Genomic DNA, 15,665 nt, shown 5'->3' with positions numbered 1-15,665 from the left:
ACACACACAAAAAAAACATTTTAAAGAGATGGGGTCTCACTATGTTGCCCAGGTTAGAGTACAGTGGCTGTTCACAGGCGAGACCCCAGTACTGATCAACATGTGCACTCCTGGGAGGTCACCACATTGATGCAGACCTTAGTGTGGACACCTGATCAGCACAAACAAAATTCTTATACATCACACCAAACTTTGTCCTCAAAACATTCCCAGAGACAGGCAGGGCACAGATTAACCTCACTGAACAGAGGAGAAACTGGAGGCTTAGGAAGGCCAAGGTCAAATGCACCAATGCACAAGACCACTTAGAGGTGGATTAAATCCTATTGACCATCAGAAGCCCAAAAGAGCAAGTATCATGACAATCTCTTAAAAATTAAATTATTTTTAGAGATAAAGTAGGTTTAAATGATCTAAATGTACATACTTACTCACATAACCCTCCCCATCATGCCTCAGAAGCTCAGGACTTCTCTGTGGACTACAGGGGCCCACAGGAAGACATTATCTAGAGAAAGAAGAATCTGGGTTTTTCTTCCACAAGACTAAGTAGAGGAACGTGTGACTTATCACAGCACTTAGTATAAGAAAAGACATTGCTAACTTAGAATTCCAGTTTGCAACTAGCATTGACTCTCATGTGCTGCTCTGGAAGGAATCACTGTGAACAGTGACTGGGCCTTGGCCTCGTTTATACCTAGGGACTTGGCACAGCCTTACCAGAGAACCAGGCCATGAAAAGTCACTGGTATAGCAATATCTAGGACTTAATTCCAGAAAGTAAGGAATACTGAAAAATTCTCTGGTATCAATTTCAAAACTGGAAACTTTAATCTCGTGCCTAATGCCTACACAGAAGGAAACCTTTAACAGCTGATCAAATGTCTATTTTCATAATAAATCCCAAGGAAAAGACAAAAATAACAGGTTGAAAAAATAAAATAAAGCGGGGTGAAGTACACTTAAGATTCCCTTCAATTTCACTCACAGGCAAATGACAAACACTTTACTTCTGAAAATTGCAACAATTCCCTGACAGGTATTCACATGCTTTTCCAACAACATGATAAAAAGATTGTACAAACGTCAATAACATTAAGCACTTACCTGGTCTCTTGGGTGACTTAAGCTGTAGGAAGAACAACAACAAAAAAAATCTTAGAGAAAATCATTTGGATAACTGTAGGTGTCAGGGGCATAATGACTTAACAAGGATCATGTGAACATAGTGAAGAAACCATGTCAAGCCTGAGCTTTCAAATAAATGAATAAAACTGTACCTTATTTAATGTTCTCAGATCCTCCATGATCTGTTCGTCTGTTAACAAATAGTTTAGCTGAGGTGTTGAGAGTTAATGGAATGCATCCGAACATGTATGGTTTCCAAGGAAACAGAAATCAACAAACTGGTACCAGTAGTTCAGAACTGACAAGGTATGACTATTCAGAATGACATTTTTGCAATAACTTATTTCTCAGAAAGCTGACTCTCCAGCTAAATGTCATGGTGACCAAGTATATTAAAGAATTCACACACCCCACCTTACAAACTACTAGCAGGAGGTAGAATAAGACTCATCAGGTCTCTACAACAACAGCGAGAGCACAGAAAATAGAAAACAACTGTGTCCCAAATTTATAAAGTGCTTTTGTTCCAAATATCTGGAGACTTATACACACACACACACACACACACACACACACACACACACACAGATTAGTTTTCCACAGCAACTAAAATTCTGTTTTAAAGGTGAAGGAACCTGAAGTTATGTCCTTTCCTGGTGGCAGACAAGTGAAATGACCAAACCATTCTGAAAAAACATCCATTTATAATCTCTTTTGGGGGAGGCGAGGGAGAGTACTGGGCATTGAACTCAGGGGCACTCGACCACTGAGCCACATCCCCAGCCTTTTTCTGTTATTTTATTTAGAGACAGGGTCTCATTGTTGCTTAGCATCTAGCTGTTGCTGAGGCTGGCTTTGAACTGGTGATCCTCCTGCCTCAGCCTCCCTAGTCACTGGGATTACAGGAATGAGCCACACTCCTGTAATTTATTATCTCTTGAATAGAAAAAAACACTTTTGTTCATGTGTCCCATTCTCATTAACCATTTTTAAAATTAAAGAACTTTGTTCTTTTAATTGTTGATTAAAATATCATTGCTTTCATTTAAAATCAGTTTGCAACTCACTATTTTAGGGATGAAGTAACTGAGATACCCAAAGTCTGATACTACTGTCCTCATTTGACAGGTAGAAAAATTAACACACATCAAGTTTTCAACTGCCCTTGAATCTTGAAGTGTTAAAACCAGGTTCAACATCAGACATAAAGTATCTTTCCAAATGATACCTTGGTATAAACATCTCCCACTAAAAGAAGTAGCAGCTGAGGACTCCAATATGGCCAGCCCTTGACCCAGTCATAAAAATTTTACATATGCTTTTCCACCAAATATTTTTTTCTGCAGGACAATGCCCACATATACTCTATCAGATGGATCAATAAGAGAGTCAATAGTCTTAAGGGAAAAAGAAGTGATTGAAACTTGAAGCAAATGGATATCAGGAGCAGGTTTTCTCCTCTTGTCTGGGATGGGGACAGGATCATTTGGTCGCCTCCGCAACTTTCTGGTCATGATAGGTTTCACTTCCATAGAATCTATGGCAAAAACGGAATGGGTCAATATATCCAATTCCCACTGGAGGTCAGTAAGAATTCCTACAGTGTAAGAATATCTGCCCTAGGCCACCCAATCAGAATCACTTTACTTCAGATGTCCCGTCTACACCTGGCCCAAGCCAGACACCCACATCAGACTTTAAAGAAGGTCTGTGCATATGAAATTCAAACCAGCAGTACTAGGTCCACATCCCTCCCAGAAATCCAGCCCTGGAGTCTAACATTATGGCCACTGTAGAAATCTCCCCAGCACCCTCAAAAACTAGGGGTTATGCGGCTGGGGCTGAGGCTGTGACAGAGCGCTTGCCTAGTATGTGTGAGGCACTGGGTTCGATTCTCAGCACCACACACACATAAACAAAATAAAGGTCAATCGACAAAAAAAAAAAAAAAAAAAATCTAGGGACAATTGCTCCTCTCAAATTAGGAAGCCAGAGTTGTGAACTCTTGGGAAGAGGAACCTCACCATCACCTCACGGGACTGATTGCCGCTGTTCCCAGAGGGTGGATGCGCACAGCCACTAGCACAAAAGGCTCTTTTAAGGCCACTGGCCTCGATGCCAGCATTTTTTAGTAAGTCTTTATTTACAAACTTAAAACTTTTTTCTTTTATAACCTTTGATGGCTACTTGACTTCAAAAATGATACAATGAAGGCACATTACAAAGACTCTTTTCACTCTTCTTGACTTTCTGACAGGCCTTCTCTCTTCTCCCAGACAAGAAGATATGGGCCTGCTCAGTAGTCCCTCCTGTGACCTGCTCATTCCCTCTCCCCAGTACCAGGGCATTTGTGCAACCCTCCAGCGCACCAAGTGCCACACCATATGGAACTTGCTCCCCGTCAGATGCTGGGATTCCACCACAGCATGAAATCCGTCTCCACCCCAGCACCTAGCAATAATCCTGGCACACAGCAGAGTCGGCACAAAGTCTTCTTCAGAATGATCAGAATGATCATGAGATAAGGGTGCAGGGCCTTAAAAGTAAGGCGTCAAAAGCATTTCAGCATGCTGCTCTTCAAAAGAAATGGGTGCCACTGAATTATTTCCTGTAGTGGAATGGAGGTGATATAGGAACCCTGGCCTAATGAGATGGGGGAAGAAGGAAGAGGATGCGCACCCATACCCCTGGGGAGGGGGAAGCTTTCTTCCTAAAAGAAAGTCCTTTCTCTCTGTTCAGATGCCACCTTTCTCCTCTTACTCACTCGCTGGCTGGTGGCACAGCACCGTCACAGGAGCAGGGCTACCACCCTAAATGGGCTTGAGACCCTGGAGCAGCCAAGCACCCAGAAGCGGACTGTGTAGATGCTCCACGTCCCCAGCCCCCTCATCCAGAGAATGGAAACACCAGCACATCCTCCCTCGTGGGGCACCGTGACGACTGCATGAGAGGACACAGGAGAAGCCCTGAGCACAGTGCCTGAGGTGACAAGAACTGAAAGGAGGCTGGCTCTTCTTATCATATTTTCAAGGAGGAAAAAACTACAGAGGTCTTTTTTAAAAGACAAGGTGCAAACAGTCAAACAGAAGCCACCCACTACACCAAGCAGCAGTATCCACTGTGAGGCTTGCAACACGCAGACCTAACTTGGAAACCAAAGTATGAAAAGAACCCAACCCAAGAGCGAGCCAGAGAAAGGAGGAGGAAGCCCACGAACATTAGGGAACATCCTGTCCACCAGAGAGTGGCCGAGTGCACCCTGCTCTGCGGGCTGCCCAGACTGCAGCGTGGGGAGGGGTGGGCGGCACCCAATGGAAAGAAGCCAAGAGAAACGGGGAGCCGAGGGGACAGCAGTTCAATCAGGCCACTAAACTCAGAAAATCATAACGGCATCAGGCACAAACCAGAAAATACAATCAAATTCTTCTTGTAAAATGTGAAAATAGATCCACTGAATTAGCCTGGTCATGGCAGTGACCTGAAGAATTCCATACAAGACTACCCCTGCAGAACCAGGGTGCTCTGGAGAAGCCCTAAAATCCATCAGCAAGTCTCTCACACCACCTAGGAAAGGGGGGACAGCAGAAGGCAGTGCTGGCCGGTGGCCATGAGGAATTGATTAATGGAGAGAGCAAGCTACGCATCACAACTCCAATAAGGCACACTCCACCAAGTCACCTTGCTCCAATCCCAGCTTTGCTTAGTTGGCTTTGAAATTTTTCAAAAAAGGAGAGGGGCTGGCCTGGCCAGCAGGGCCTGAATCTATCTGTCAGTTCTATTTCTACTGTAGGCAACAGAGGGCTTACTGAGTTTACAATACCAGCCTCCAACGAGTTCAAGAATCAAGAATCTTAGGGGTTCAAGCTGAGGACACTGATGAAACTCCAGCTTCCAAAAGTGAAGCTCAGATCCTGGACTCTGACCACCCTGGAGAAGATCCCTGAGCAGGGAATTTCAGACACCGAGCACCAACCCCAAAACACCTCCAACTGGCCAAAATTAAAAAGTGTCTCTGATCCAGAGGACTCTTCAAAGATCTGCTTGAGAGGGGATACTATCTGTAGAATCCCACAGAACATCTAACAATCAAGCCAGTCTTGGGGGAAGTTTATGTGGGAACCATTCCTCTCCACACTACCCCATAAAGGACCTTTAATAGCACAACTCCTAGAGCTCTGCTCACCAGAAAACCTGAAAAACACGGGCATCCCGACACCCACCAGGGTAGCACCGGGCCTGCCTGCTAAGAAGCGGGAGCACAGGTTGGATTAGAGGAAGGCAGTCATCACAACACAGAGATCCCTGATGATCATTTCCTGCAATTGACATGTGATTACCAATTTACCGACTGGCCTCTTGTTCTGCACTTTCTTAGGCCTGTTCACTCATTTCCAACAACTCACCTGCCTACAGCATTCAACTGCAATAAAAGCTTCATTTTAATACAGCCTAACCACTAAAACAAGCTCCTACGGACCTCACTCAGGTGGAATCTGAAGAAGCTGATCTCAAGAAGCAGCGTAGCGCAGGGGGAGGGCATCACCAAGCTCCAATTGGACAGGGGAGTAAGTTGGGGTCCTACTGCACAATAAGGTGTCTACAATTAACAATATTATATGGAGTATTTCAAAACAGCTACCAGAATGTCAGATTTTAAATGTTCTTTACCCAAAGGAAAGACAGTGTGAGTTGATGGACATGCTTATGACCTGATGTGAGAACTACCCAATGTCAATGTATGTATCAAAACATTCCTGCGCCCATAAGCATGTACAATTACGTGTAATTAAAAACAAAAATTTAGGAAAAAACAAGCTCATATCTGTTCAGCTATTGGGGGGAAAAAGAGCGGCAGTGATTCAAAGAAGGATCCATAAGAAACAAGATGTGTATGGTAGGAAAAAAAGTCACTGCAAGCAAACCTGCAGCCGATTGGCAACCCCTCCAAACCAGGGGCATCGCAACACGGGGCCAGTTTGAGGCCCAGCACAACCCTGGCCCTCGACAGGCTCACCCTGGGGTCACAAATCAGTGCTGCCGTGGTGGAGACAAACGGGAGGTGAGAGCATGCAATGACCATCCAGGTCAGGAGCTGGGCATGGTGGCACCTGGCTGCAATCCCAGCAGGATGGCAAGTGTGAGACCAGCCTAAGCTACTTAGCATGACCCTCAGCAACTGAACAAGATCCTGAATCAAAATAAAAATAAAAGGGCCATGGATGAGCTCAATGGTGGAGCACCCTTGGGTTCTCATTCCCCAGGGTCAAAAAGAGAATCAAGGTCAGCTCCTTGCAATTCAAATCGGAATAGGAATTAAAGGACCAACCTCCATTAGGCCAAAGTTGCCCACAAGGAAGGAATGACAATTAAAGAGCGAACCAACTGAGCCCTCCTTCTTACGTCTCAACCACCTGAACACCCTGAATTCCACAGTCAGCATCAGAAAGAATGTTCCAAGGAGAACCCACCCCATCCCAAATCCAAATCTCTTCCTCCCTTCTCCCTTGCCAGGTATTGTGCAGGACCTCGTCCCCTGGCCTTGACTCAGGGCGCTCCTCACTGGCATCTCTGTGTACTGTAGGAGACTCTCCTTCTGCACAGTCCAGCCACACTACCTTACAGTTTTAAAATCACTCGGTCAAATCTTTACCTTCGTTTGGGGGCCCTCTCTCTCCAAACCACCTTACGCTGGGAAAGACGTGGAGGCTGTGTCGGTTTTATAACTATCAGAACATAAGCCCCTTGAGTACAGGGACCTTACCCATCAGCCAAATTCTGTGATTCACTTACTATCACATGTACTGTTACCAGGAAAAGTCAGTATAATATGGTGGTTAAGAGAATCCACTTGCAGCCAGACAAATCCTGGCTTCAGCACTACGTAGCTCTGTGGGGGACTGAGCAAATGGCTCCACCTCTGAGTCAGCTCTGCCATCTGTAAACTCAGGATGACGACACCCAAGTAGAGCTACCCAAACTAAATGGGTTGCACTTCCCAAGTCCTGCCAGCCACTTTCCCAAGCACACCTCACCTCCTCTCTGGCCCTCTCCCCATAACAGGTTCTATCACCTCTTTGCTGAAGGAGGAACTCCCACTTCAACTAAGTTAGTAGACAAAGCCAGGATCCCCCAGGTCTGTCAGCCTGCGGCGGTAGGTAGCTCTAAGGTTTTTACACAATGCCTCACTGGATAAGTGCTCAGAAAATGAGACTTCTAATTTGACATCATAATGAGTCATGTACTAGTTATGAATCTAGTATTTTGCGGGGGGTGGGGGCAGTTCTGGGGGTGAACTCAGTGGTACTTGAACCACTGAGCTATATGTCAGTCCTTTCTTTCTTTCTTTCTTTTTTTTTTTTTGAGACAGTCTTGCAAAGTTGCCCAGGCTGATCTCAAACTTGCAAGCCTCCTGCCTCAGCCTACTGAACGGCTGGGATTACAGGTATGCACCGCCATGCCTGGCTAAATCCAGTTTTTTCCAAAAGAAACTCACAGGCTTTAATGAGGTTTGAGTAGCTTCCACAGGGGCCTCAGGGTTCAAAGAAGTCCCTGGTGAGCAAGAACTTACAACAGAAAATGAAGTGGCAGTTAGCAAGCTGTTGGAAGAAGGGAGAAAAGGAGACCGACCACTCTATGACAAGAAGAAAAATGAATTAAGTATGACACTCACATTTCAAAGTTCATTAGGTTCTCATTGATTGAGTGGGTTACTTATAATCTTGGCCTCTACATTAGAGAAAACTCACTCTCAGGTAATTTTATCTACAAACTCACTACTCAAAGTGTGGGGCGACCAGCACCCTCGGCAGCCCTAGCAGGTGAGTGCTTGCCCCTGTCTGCCTGAAACAGAGTCTGCCCATCAAGACCCAGGTGCACGCTGAGGCAGCAGCAGCAGTGACAGACAAGCATCCTGGAGCTTCTCCAACGCGGAACACCACGTGGCCCGCAGCCCAGATTTCTGAAGAGGTTTGGGTTCTGAGAGTACCTTCTGCTATTCCCAGGAAGGCTGTGACGGCTCCCATGCCACTGGATAACAACCATTTTCAATGGGTTCCTGGGACAAAGCTTCACATCTCATCAGCCTCTTATTCTACTTTCTTGGGGAGGGTGGGGGGGCTGGGGATTGAATCCAAGGGCACTTACCCATGGAGCCACATCCCCAGCCCTTTTTATTTTTATTAATTTTATTTTGAGACAGGGTCTCACTAGGTTGCGTACAGCTTTGCTAAGTTGTTGAGGCTGGCTTCGAACCTGTGATCCTCCTGCTTTGTTTTAAAGAGATCTTCACGTTGAAACAGAAAAAGAGACTTTAAGAAATGTCTTTTCTGGGCAGTGCTGGGCAACACTGATATTGGGCACCAATCCACCAAGGTGAAGTAAGTCACTCAATTAGAGGGAGGAAATCAGCCTTTAATCCAGCACCATAGCAGCACCATCTGTGGAGAGCTCATTATCCTCCCAGCTCCAGTGCCTTTTCTTTCCACACCTATCATTACCTTGGCAGCACTTTCCATACCAAGGGTACCAAATGGCTTGAGGAAGGACATCAGCACCATTGATGCTCATGGCTAGCTTTAGACACTTCTGTAATTCGTGTGTGTGTTACAAATGATTTCACTGCATATATTTGTCTTCTCTACCCTTGCAGGTTCTGCTTCAAGTCACTGAGGATGTCTCCTGCCCCAGATAAGATTCTGGCTGTAAAACTAGCTGGCTAAATAATGTCCATTGCTTGTCAATAATTAGGATGCCAAATCACAGGTAAGGTGATAATACCCTTCCCTGCAGATGGAAAGGGAGCAGCTATAAACGGACAATATTTCCCACTAGCCTAATGAAGACTCCCGAGCATCTGGTGGCTCTAGCAGAGAGCGATGAGGCATCAATGCCAGTCACAGACAGCATCAAAGAAAACAGTGTGTGGGTCAGGAAACAGGCAAGCAGACTGGTACCAGACAGGGCACTGCAGTGCTAGCCATCTAATTAAAAAAGCATTTCAACAGGAACAAGACAGCGCTGTCTGAAGATGCTGTTTTCACATGTATTCTTGCCAAAATGACACACAAAAAAAAGCATTTTTGAGTTGCTTTCAGAGGTCTTCAAGGAACTCGCTCCTTTTGCCAAGTCTCTCACTGAGGAAACCACCAGAGGAGAGATCTGTCACAAGTCGGACCCCTTCCAGCTCCAGACACAGTCTCATTCTCATCAGGGTATCATGGGGACTGGAGCCAAAAGACTGTGTCAACTGGAGGGCCAAGCTGGTTCATAAAACCCAAAATATATAGGGAGGTTACTTCTTAACTGGTTACATTGTTTCAAGTCAGCTCAAAGGACTTCCATACAAACACTGTACTTCCTACGGAACCCCATTAAAATAAGACCTGGTAGAGCCCCAGGACCTTCTGAAAATGACTGTGGAAGTTAAATTCTGGGGTGTGCAGAAGGCATGCCACCTACTCGTACCCAGGTGATAAACTCACTGCTGCCTTGCTCTGTGGTATTTGCCAGGTTCAAAATAGGCGGTTCACGCCAATTCCCCACATCCTTCTAGGACTCATCAGACTACATATGGCAACAGAAGAGTCGGCCATATTGCCTCTCTCTGAAACTTGCCTCCAACCTGCAGAGCTCCCATATGCAGATCACTGAATCCTAGAAGGCTAGGGAGGAACTGGCACCGAGTCTCATGTAACTTCACTGCCTTTACAAGAGAAGAGTTAAGTTTAGCTACCCTGCTGGAATGGCACAAGCGCTTTCTGAACACTAACACCTGAGGGCAGAGATCTAATAGCACAGATGATACAGCCCAGAGCCACTGTTCTCACATGGAGGTCAAAGGAATACGATGCCCTTGCTGTAATTAAGGTGACTGAAAAAAACAGCAGAGAGTGCCCCCATCACCACAGGTGGACGGGGGTGATTCAGGAAGACCACCAAATGACAGCCAACCCAGGCATTAAGTAAAGCACAAGCCAGTGCGATTACTATTAAAGGTCTGCCATTTACTGAACACCTGTCATGCAGAGGTCACTACGTTAGGCACCTGTATTTCTACCCACAATATTATGAGACGAGATTTGATCAGCCTCACCTTACGGCGTGGGGAAGAGCTTGACGAAGGTGGAGCCAGAACTCTGATCCGAGATGTCAAAACCTACTCTCCTCCCCTCGCTCTCCTCTGGAGGTCTGAGACCTACGTAGTCACTAGAGCACCCAACCAGGGCCCTCAGGGTCCCCAGGGATTATTATCCCGTCCCTTGGGTTTCATACCTCCAGTCAGTTCCATTGTTAGCTTTTCATTTTCAATCATTTTCTTCTTTTCTTCTAGTTCAGCAATTAGGTTCTCTTTCAGCTCAACCTTCTTGTCTTCAAATTCTTTCACTGCTGCCTTCTTTTCCTTAATGTAATTTCTTTCCACTTGCTCGGTCTAAGTAAAAGAGAAACACAGGCTAGGGGGACACAGCCAGGCATCCAGGGCTCCAACTCCAAGTCCAGCTCTGTCCTCAACAGCAAAGAAAACCCCTTCCCCAGAAATACAAGTGGTATCTCACTGACACACGAGAGCAAAGGGGGTCTGAAGGCAAGGCCCGGGGAGGGGGGAGGGAGGACACAAGACCACCACTCGCATGTCAGTATCCACACTTGCTATGAGGTAACTCCCCTCTCCCACGCCTCAAATTTTATAGCTTTTATGTTAATACAACATAAATTTCTCAAGAATAGTAAATAATCCCTTTTAAAGTCATAATTTTAAGGAAAATAGTTTATTCCAAATGAAGTAGCTATCTTGAAAATTACTTACACAATATAATGGCCCGATGACACAAACTAGTAACAATAAACGTGGACGAGGATGCGAGAAAAGGGAGTATGCATACACTGTTAGTGGGACTGCAAGCTAGTTTCGACTCTTACAGTGAGAAATGAACAAGTACAGTAGGTCATTGATTAGGAGCCTGAATCCTGCAGGATTCAGAGACGTTGAGATAAAAATTGCAGGGCTGGGGCCACGGTTCAGCGGTAGAGCACTTGCCTAGCATGTGTGAGGCACTGAGCTCGATTCTCAGCACCACATATAAACAAATAAAATAAAGGTCCATCAACAACTAAAAATAAATATTAAGAAAAATTGTGTAAGCAGTCACTTTTACTATCTCACCACTGTGCTGTGACAAGGGGCCTGCAGGGGGCATGGTCTGGGCTGTGTGAATCTCTAGGCTGTGGCCACATGCGCTGAATTGACTTCATTACTACAATGGTTTCCAGTAATACAGCTCTGATAAACCGTGACCTTCTCCAAAGCACCCCCCACCAGCCACCAGCAGCAGCACAACATCCGAGACCCAGCCTTGTCCCGAACACAGCACTGTGCCTGACATGGCGGCAGCACTGGGGTCTCTGTGGAGTGAAAGAAAACATTCAAAATGTTTCCTATTGGCCCAGAAAGTTTCAGCTGTACATGGAACTGTTGAGCCAATTCAGAAGCTGCACTGAGGACCAATAACAAATTATTCGTCCACCACAACTTAAGACATACTCTCAAAGGGCTTTGGCAGAAGCTAAAAGCCAGCAAAAAAGCAGTGGAGTGTGAGTGTCCCCAGTTCCCTGTGATGCACAGAGGCTGCCCAACAACAAAGAATAGACGGAACATCTTAATCAGGATCAAGTGTCCTTCAGTCAAACCGAACGGTGGCAAAGGCTTCCAAGCCATCTACTTGGTGACAGAAGGAAAGGCCACCAGATCGGCAGAGTCAGTCTCAGACTACAAACCCGGATCCCGTGGTACTCACTTCCAGCTGGAGGAAGAGTTCTGAAAGAGATGAAAACTGCAATTAGATTCCCAAGGCTGTGTCACCGTTTTAGACAGGGATGTTGGATTCATTTAGAAGCAGTAATTGCTTTCTGAAAGCAAATTACACAAAGCAAATGTTTTCATCAGTAAAGTGCTGATATACATGAAGGGAGGACGCAAGCAGCACCAGTGTCGCGTCAAAATGTGGCCCTCAACAGAAATAGCTCTGGCAGCTCTGCCTGAGGGCCAAAGCCAGCTGTGGAACCAAACTGCTAAATAAGCCACTCCTCCCTCCACTCAGCCCTCCCTGTCCCTCAGTCCCAGAGACTGCAGGACAGGCCAGGAAGAAGCAACACGACTCCTGGACAGAGTCCACGCCCATGGTCCCATGGGGTGTGAAGCTCTCTGTGACAAGGGAAATCCAGACAACAGAGGTTCTTGGGCTTTCTGGGACTTTACTCTCAGGCCTACACTCTGCCCACACCAATGCCTCTGCCAACAATACCACCAGGCCTCCCCAGTCACATTGCCCAGCTCTGATCTAAGGCAGCCCTTTCACTCATCAAGCCCCCAGCAGACACACTCAAGGTACCTCCAGCAGTATCCAGTGACTTACTCAGCACCTGTCTGACCTGTCTGCCGGTGGTAGTAATCATCTACCCAGCAGCCTATCCCCCGTAAGCCCCTCTACAAACCACTTACTTTAAACAAAATAGGTCTTTGGCCTCTGAGCTTTTCTGGGTGACAGTGGACCTGCTACATATGGTCCACAAGGACTGCTGGAGGACCAGAAACTCCAAGGCTGCCGTCTTCCGTTTAAAATGGTCCCCTTTGCAAACCTGATATATCCTTTAGACCCATTCTCAAGAAAAAAAGCACACTCGTACATGTTCTAGAATTTTCAGAGTTCCAGGAACCCCAGATTAAAAGCCCCAACCTGTTAAATGGAAACAATTAACTGAGAAAATTTTCTGACCCCCAGAAGTCCTTATCACTTTGGCCCTGGGAGTCACTGGGCACCGCAGCCCAAGCACACCTAGCCCAACATGCTCACTCCTATGCCTGTTTTGGACTGAATGGACCAGACATTTCCAAGTCCTGGGCCACCCGAGAAATCACACCTGAACCAAGTCAAATGACACTTAGCACTTAAAAGTTGGTGGTGGTTGTTTTAAAGCAGCCAGAGACCAGACACAACAAAATCAGGTGGATTTTCTCTGCATGCAATGTGCTTTTTAAAGCTCAAGTCATGACTGATTTAGGAGCTCTTCTGCATGTTCATCTGGGAGGAAGAGGTGTTTACGAAATAACACAAGGACAGCACTGAGAGTCGGCATGAATTAAGAAAAACAACTCAATACTCACCCTGCTGTTCCAGCTTAGGAAAAATGGCTCACTTCAATTTTTTTTCCTTTATTTACATCCTAAGCCAATTCCCTGGGCAATTCGTACTCCCCTCTACAGACAGGGAAACTGAGGCTTCAAGAACCAATAACCTGTTTAAAGGCACTGACCCAGCGTGATGAGGGTGGCCTGAACGTAGGCCCTTCTCCTTCCACAATGCCACCTCCTCCATCTGTAAAGGGGAGCCCTAGGAAGACGACTTCCGATTCTAATGCTATCCCAAGGAGGCGCCTGGGAACTCAGAGTGGACAGCGCCAGCAGTGGGGACAGGCAGGATGTGGGTGGGCAGAGGGCTAATGGCTGCAGCTCCATTTTCCCAGCACCCACCCTCTTCTGCTCCCTTCCTATCTGCTGGTGCACACTGCACACCTTCTTGCTAGGTGGAGAGGACAAGGGTTTCTACAACAGGAAGCTTGAAAGTCACTGGATGGAACTCAACAGGAAAGCACAAGGAGTGGCACTCAGACCTTCTTTTAAAACCCAAAACTACTTCTCCCACGACGGGAACACCTGCTGGTACTCAGAATGCTGGCTGGTGACGCACTTTTAAAATTTAGAACACATAAAAAAATTTCCTGTAAGCTCAAGAATTGTTCATACAATTTAAAACAGTTGTCGAATCTTACTTTCTTTATTCCTTAACTGCTCTTGTGGATAGCTTTTGTCAATGAAACAGCAGGTTCCCTAAGTCAAGGACAATGTGTTACAACTTCATGCTGCTCACGGTGCTCCCATGCAGCTGTCCAACATACAGGCTGAGTGAGTACACTCGCCCCATCCAACAGACCCAAAGCAAGCTCCTCCTCCTAAATGCTTAGGATATTTGGGGAAATAAAAAGAGGACACCTCCCCACCCCAAAGCACAGAACTCGAGAAGAAACATTTAAGTGGGTATGAAATGACCCACAATCCTTTCCCCTCTGACTGTCTGTTAAGTCAGCCACAGAAATAAATGCGAAAAAGTGCAAGACTACTCTTGGGGCATCCGGGAGAGCCACTTGACTACAGGAAGCCACTGACTGATTCCTGTGACTACTGGCAAAAAAGGTGAACCAATTTTATAGAGTCTCTCCACCCTCATCCTGTCCCAGCAGTGAAATGTCTAGGATACATATGGAAGATGCCCTCGGGGTCATATGGCGGGGCTGACGAGGTGTGAACCTGCAGAGCCTCACCTGCGTTTCGGATCCTCTCTTTGTACTGCTGATCCAGCTTTCTCATTCTCTTCTGATACTCCTGCAACGTTCCTGATGGCCATTTATAAAGCACAAAGTGATTTTAAAGATCAATCTACTCTAAATTTTGTCTCTTAAAATTATTTTCTCACACCAATCATAACAGTTTTAACTCCCAAGAAAGCCACAGCTGAGCAGAGCTAACTGGCTTCTGGTCCTCAGCTAAGGCACACAGCAGGCCCTGCCGGGGGCCTAAGCACAGTGCCCCGCCTCGGTACACTGAAACTCCTAGTGAAGTGAGTGCACTGGCGGCAGCCTGGAATCCCAACAAATCCGGAGACTGAGGCAGAAAAATCAAAAGTTCAAGACCCACCTGGGTAACTTAGCAAGAATCTGCCTCAAAACAAAAAATATGAAAAGGGCTGGGGATGCAGCTCAGTGGCAAAGTGCCCCTGGGTTCAAGCTGTGGTACTAAAAATAAACACAACTCTGAAGTGAAAGGGGGGGGGGGACTGGAGGTGTGCAGACACTCCACCACGTGATTCTGGTCACTTGCTCCTATAGTCCAAGGCGATAGACCTCCCTTTCCTGGAAAAAGTACCTTCTGCAATAGGGTCTAGGCCAAGGCCGTCCAGCAGAATTTTCTGAAATGGTACAAATGTACTATATTTGTACCATCCGCCGGGTAGCAGCTAGCTCCATGTGGCTCTTATAGCACTTAAAATATGGCCAATGCCACTGAGAAACCAGATTATCAATTTAAATTAAATGCAAAAAGCCACATGTGGCTAGTGACAATACCAGAAGGCTTCTGAAAATCTCGCTCATTCACTGTTCTTCTCCAAAGCAGCTCATTATCAGGATCCCAAATTTGTGGGGAAGTGTCTCCTGATCCTAACACCTGCTCACAGGCTAGTCCAGGTGAGTGCACCCGCCCCCAGCAATAAAGTGCCTAGTGGAAGGGCTGGGATGCAGCTCTGCGGGAGAACACTTGCCTAGCATGCCTGAGGTCTTGGGTTCAATCCCCAGCACTGCGGGGTGGGGAGTGGCAGTATCACTGACAGGGGACAGCCCAACAGAAAATCAGAGTGAATGGCAACAGCGCACCATGCCCAGGTCCTCATGCTGCATCCAACGTTCCACACGCTCCCTCTCGTTTTCATTTC

The 15,665-nt window shown here is 46.3% G+C and overlaps 1 protein-coding gene across 1 annotated transcript in view; it reads right to left on the bottom strand.

The window, feature by feature from the left end:
• Suds3 (SIN3A corepressor complex component SDS3) overlaps positions 1-15,665 on the bottom strand; it is a 34,617-nt gene that overhangs the window by 13,444 nt on the left and 5,508 nt on the right. Inside the window, exons 4-9 of the mRNA XM_026403407.2 lie at positions 14,500-14,571; positions 11,919-11,938; positions 10,399-10,555; positions 2,570-2,665; positions 1,281-1,342; positions 1,108-1,129 (exon numbers count right to left, since the gene is read on the bottom strand). Coding sequence (XP_026259192.1) covers positions 1,108-1,129; positions 1,281-1,342; positions 2,570-2,665; positions 10,399-10,555; positions 11,919-11,938; positions 14,500-14,571 — 429 coding nt within the window. The remainder of the gene's footprint in view (positions 1-1,107; positions 1,130-1,280; positions 1,343-2,569; positions 2,666-10,398; positions 10,556-11,918; positions 11,939-14,499; positions 14,572-15,665) is intronic.

The sequence above is a fragment of the Urocitellus parryii genome, chromosome 3 (assembly GCF_045843805.1).
Source record: "Urocitellus parryii isolate mUroPar1 chromosome 3, mUroPar1.hap1, whole genome shotgun sequence".
NCBI classification, from domain to species: domain Eukaryota; kingdom Metazoa; phylum Chordata; class Mammalia; order Rodentia; family Sciuridae; genus Urocitellus; species Urocitellus parryii.
This window is presented reverse-complemented; position numbering and strand designations above follow the sequence as displayed.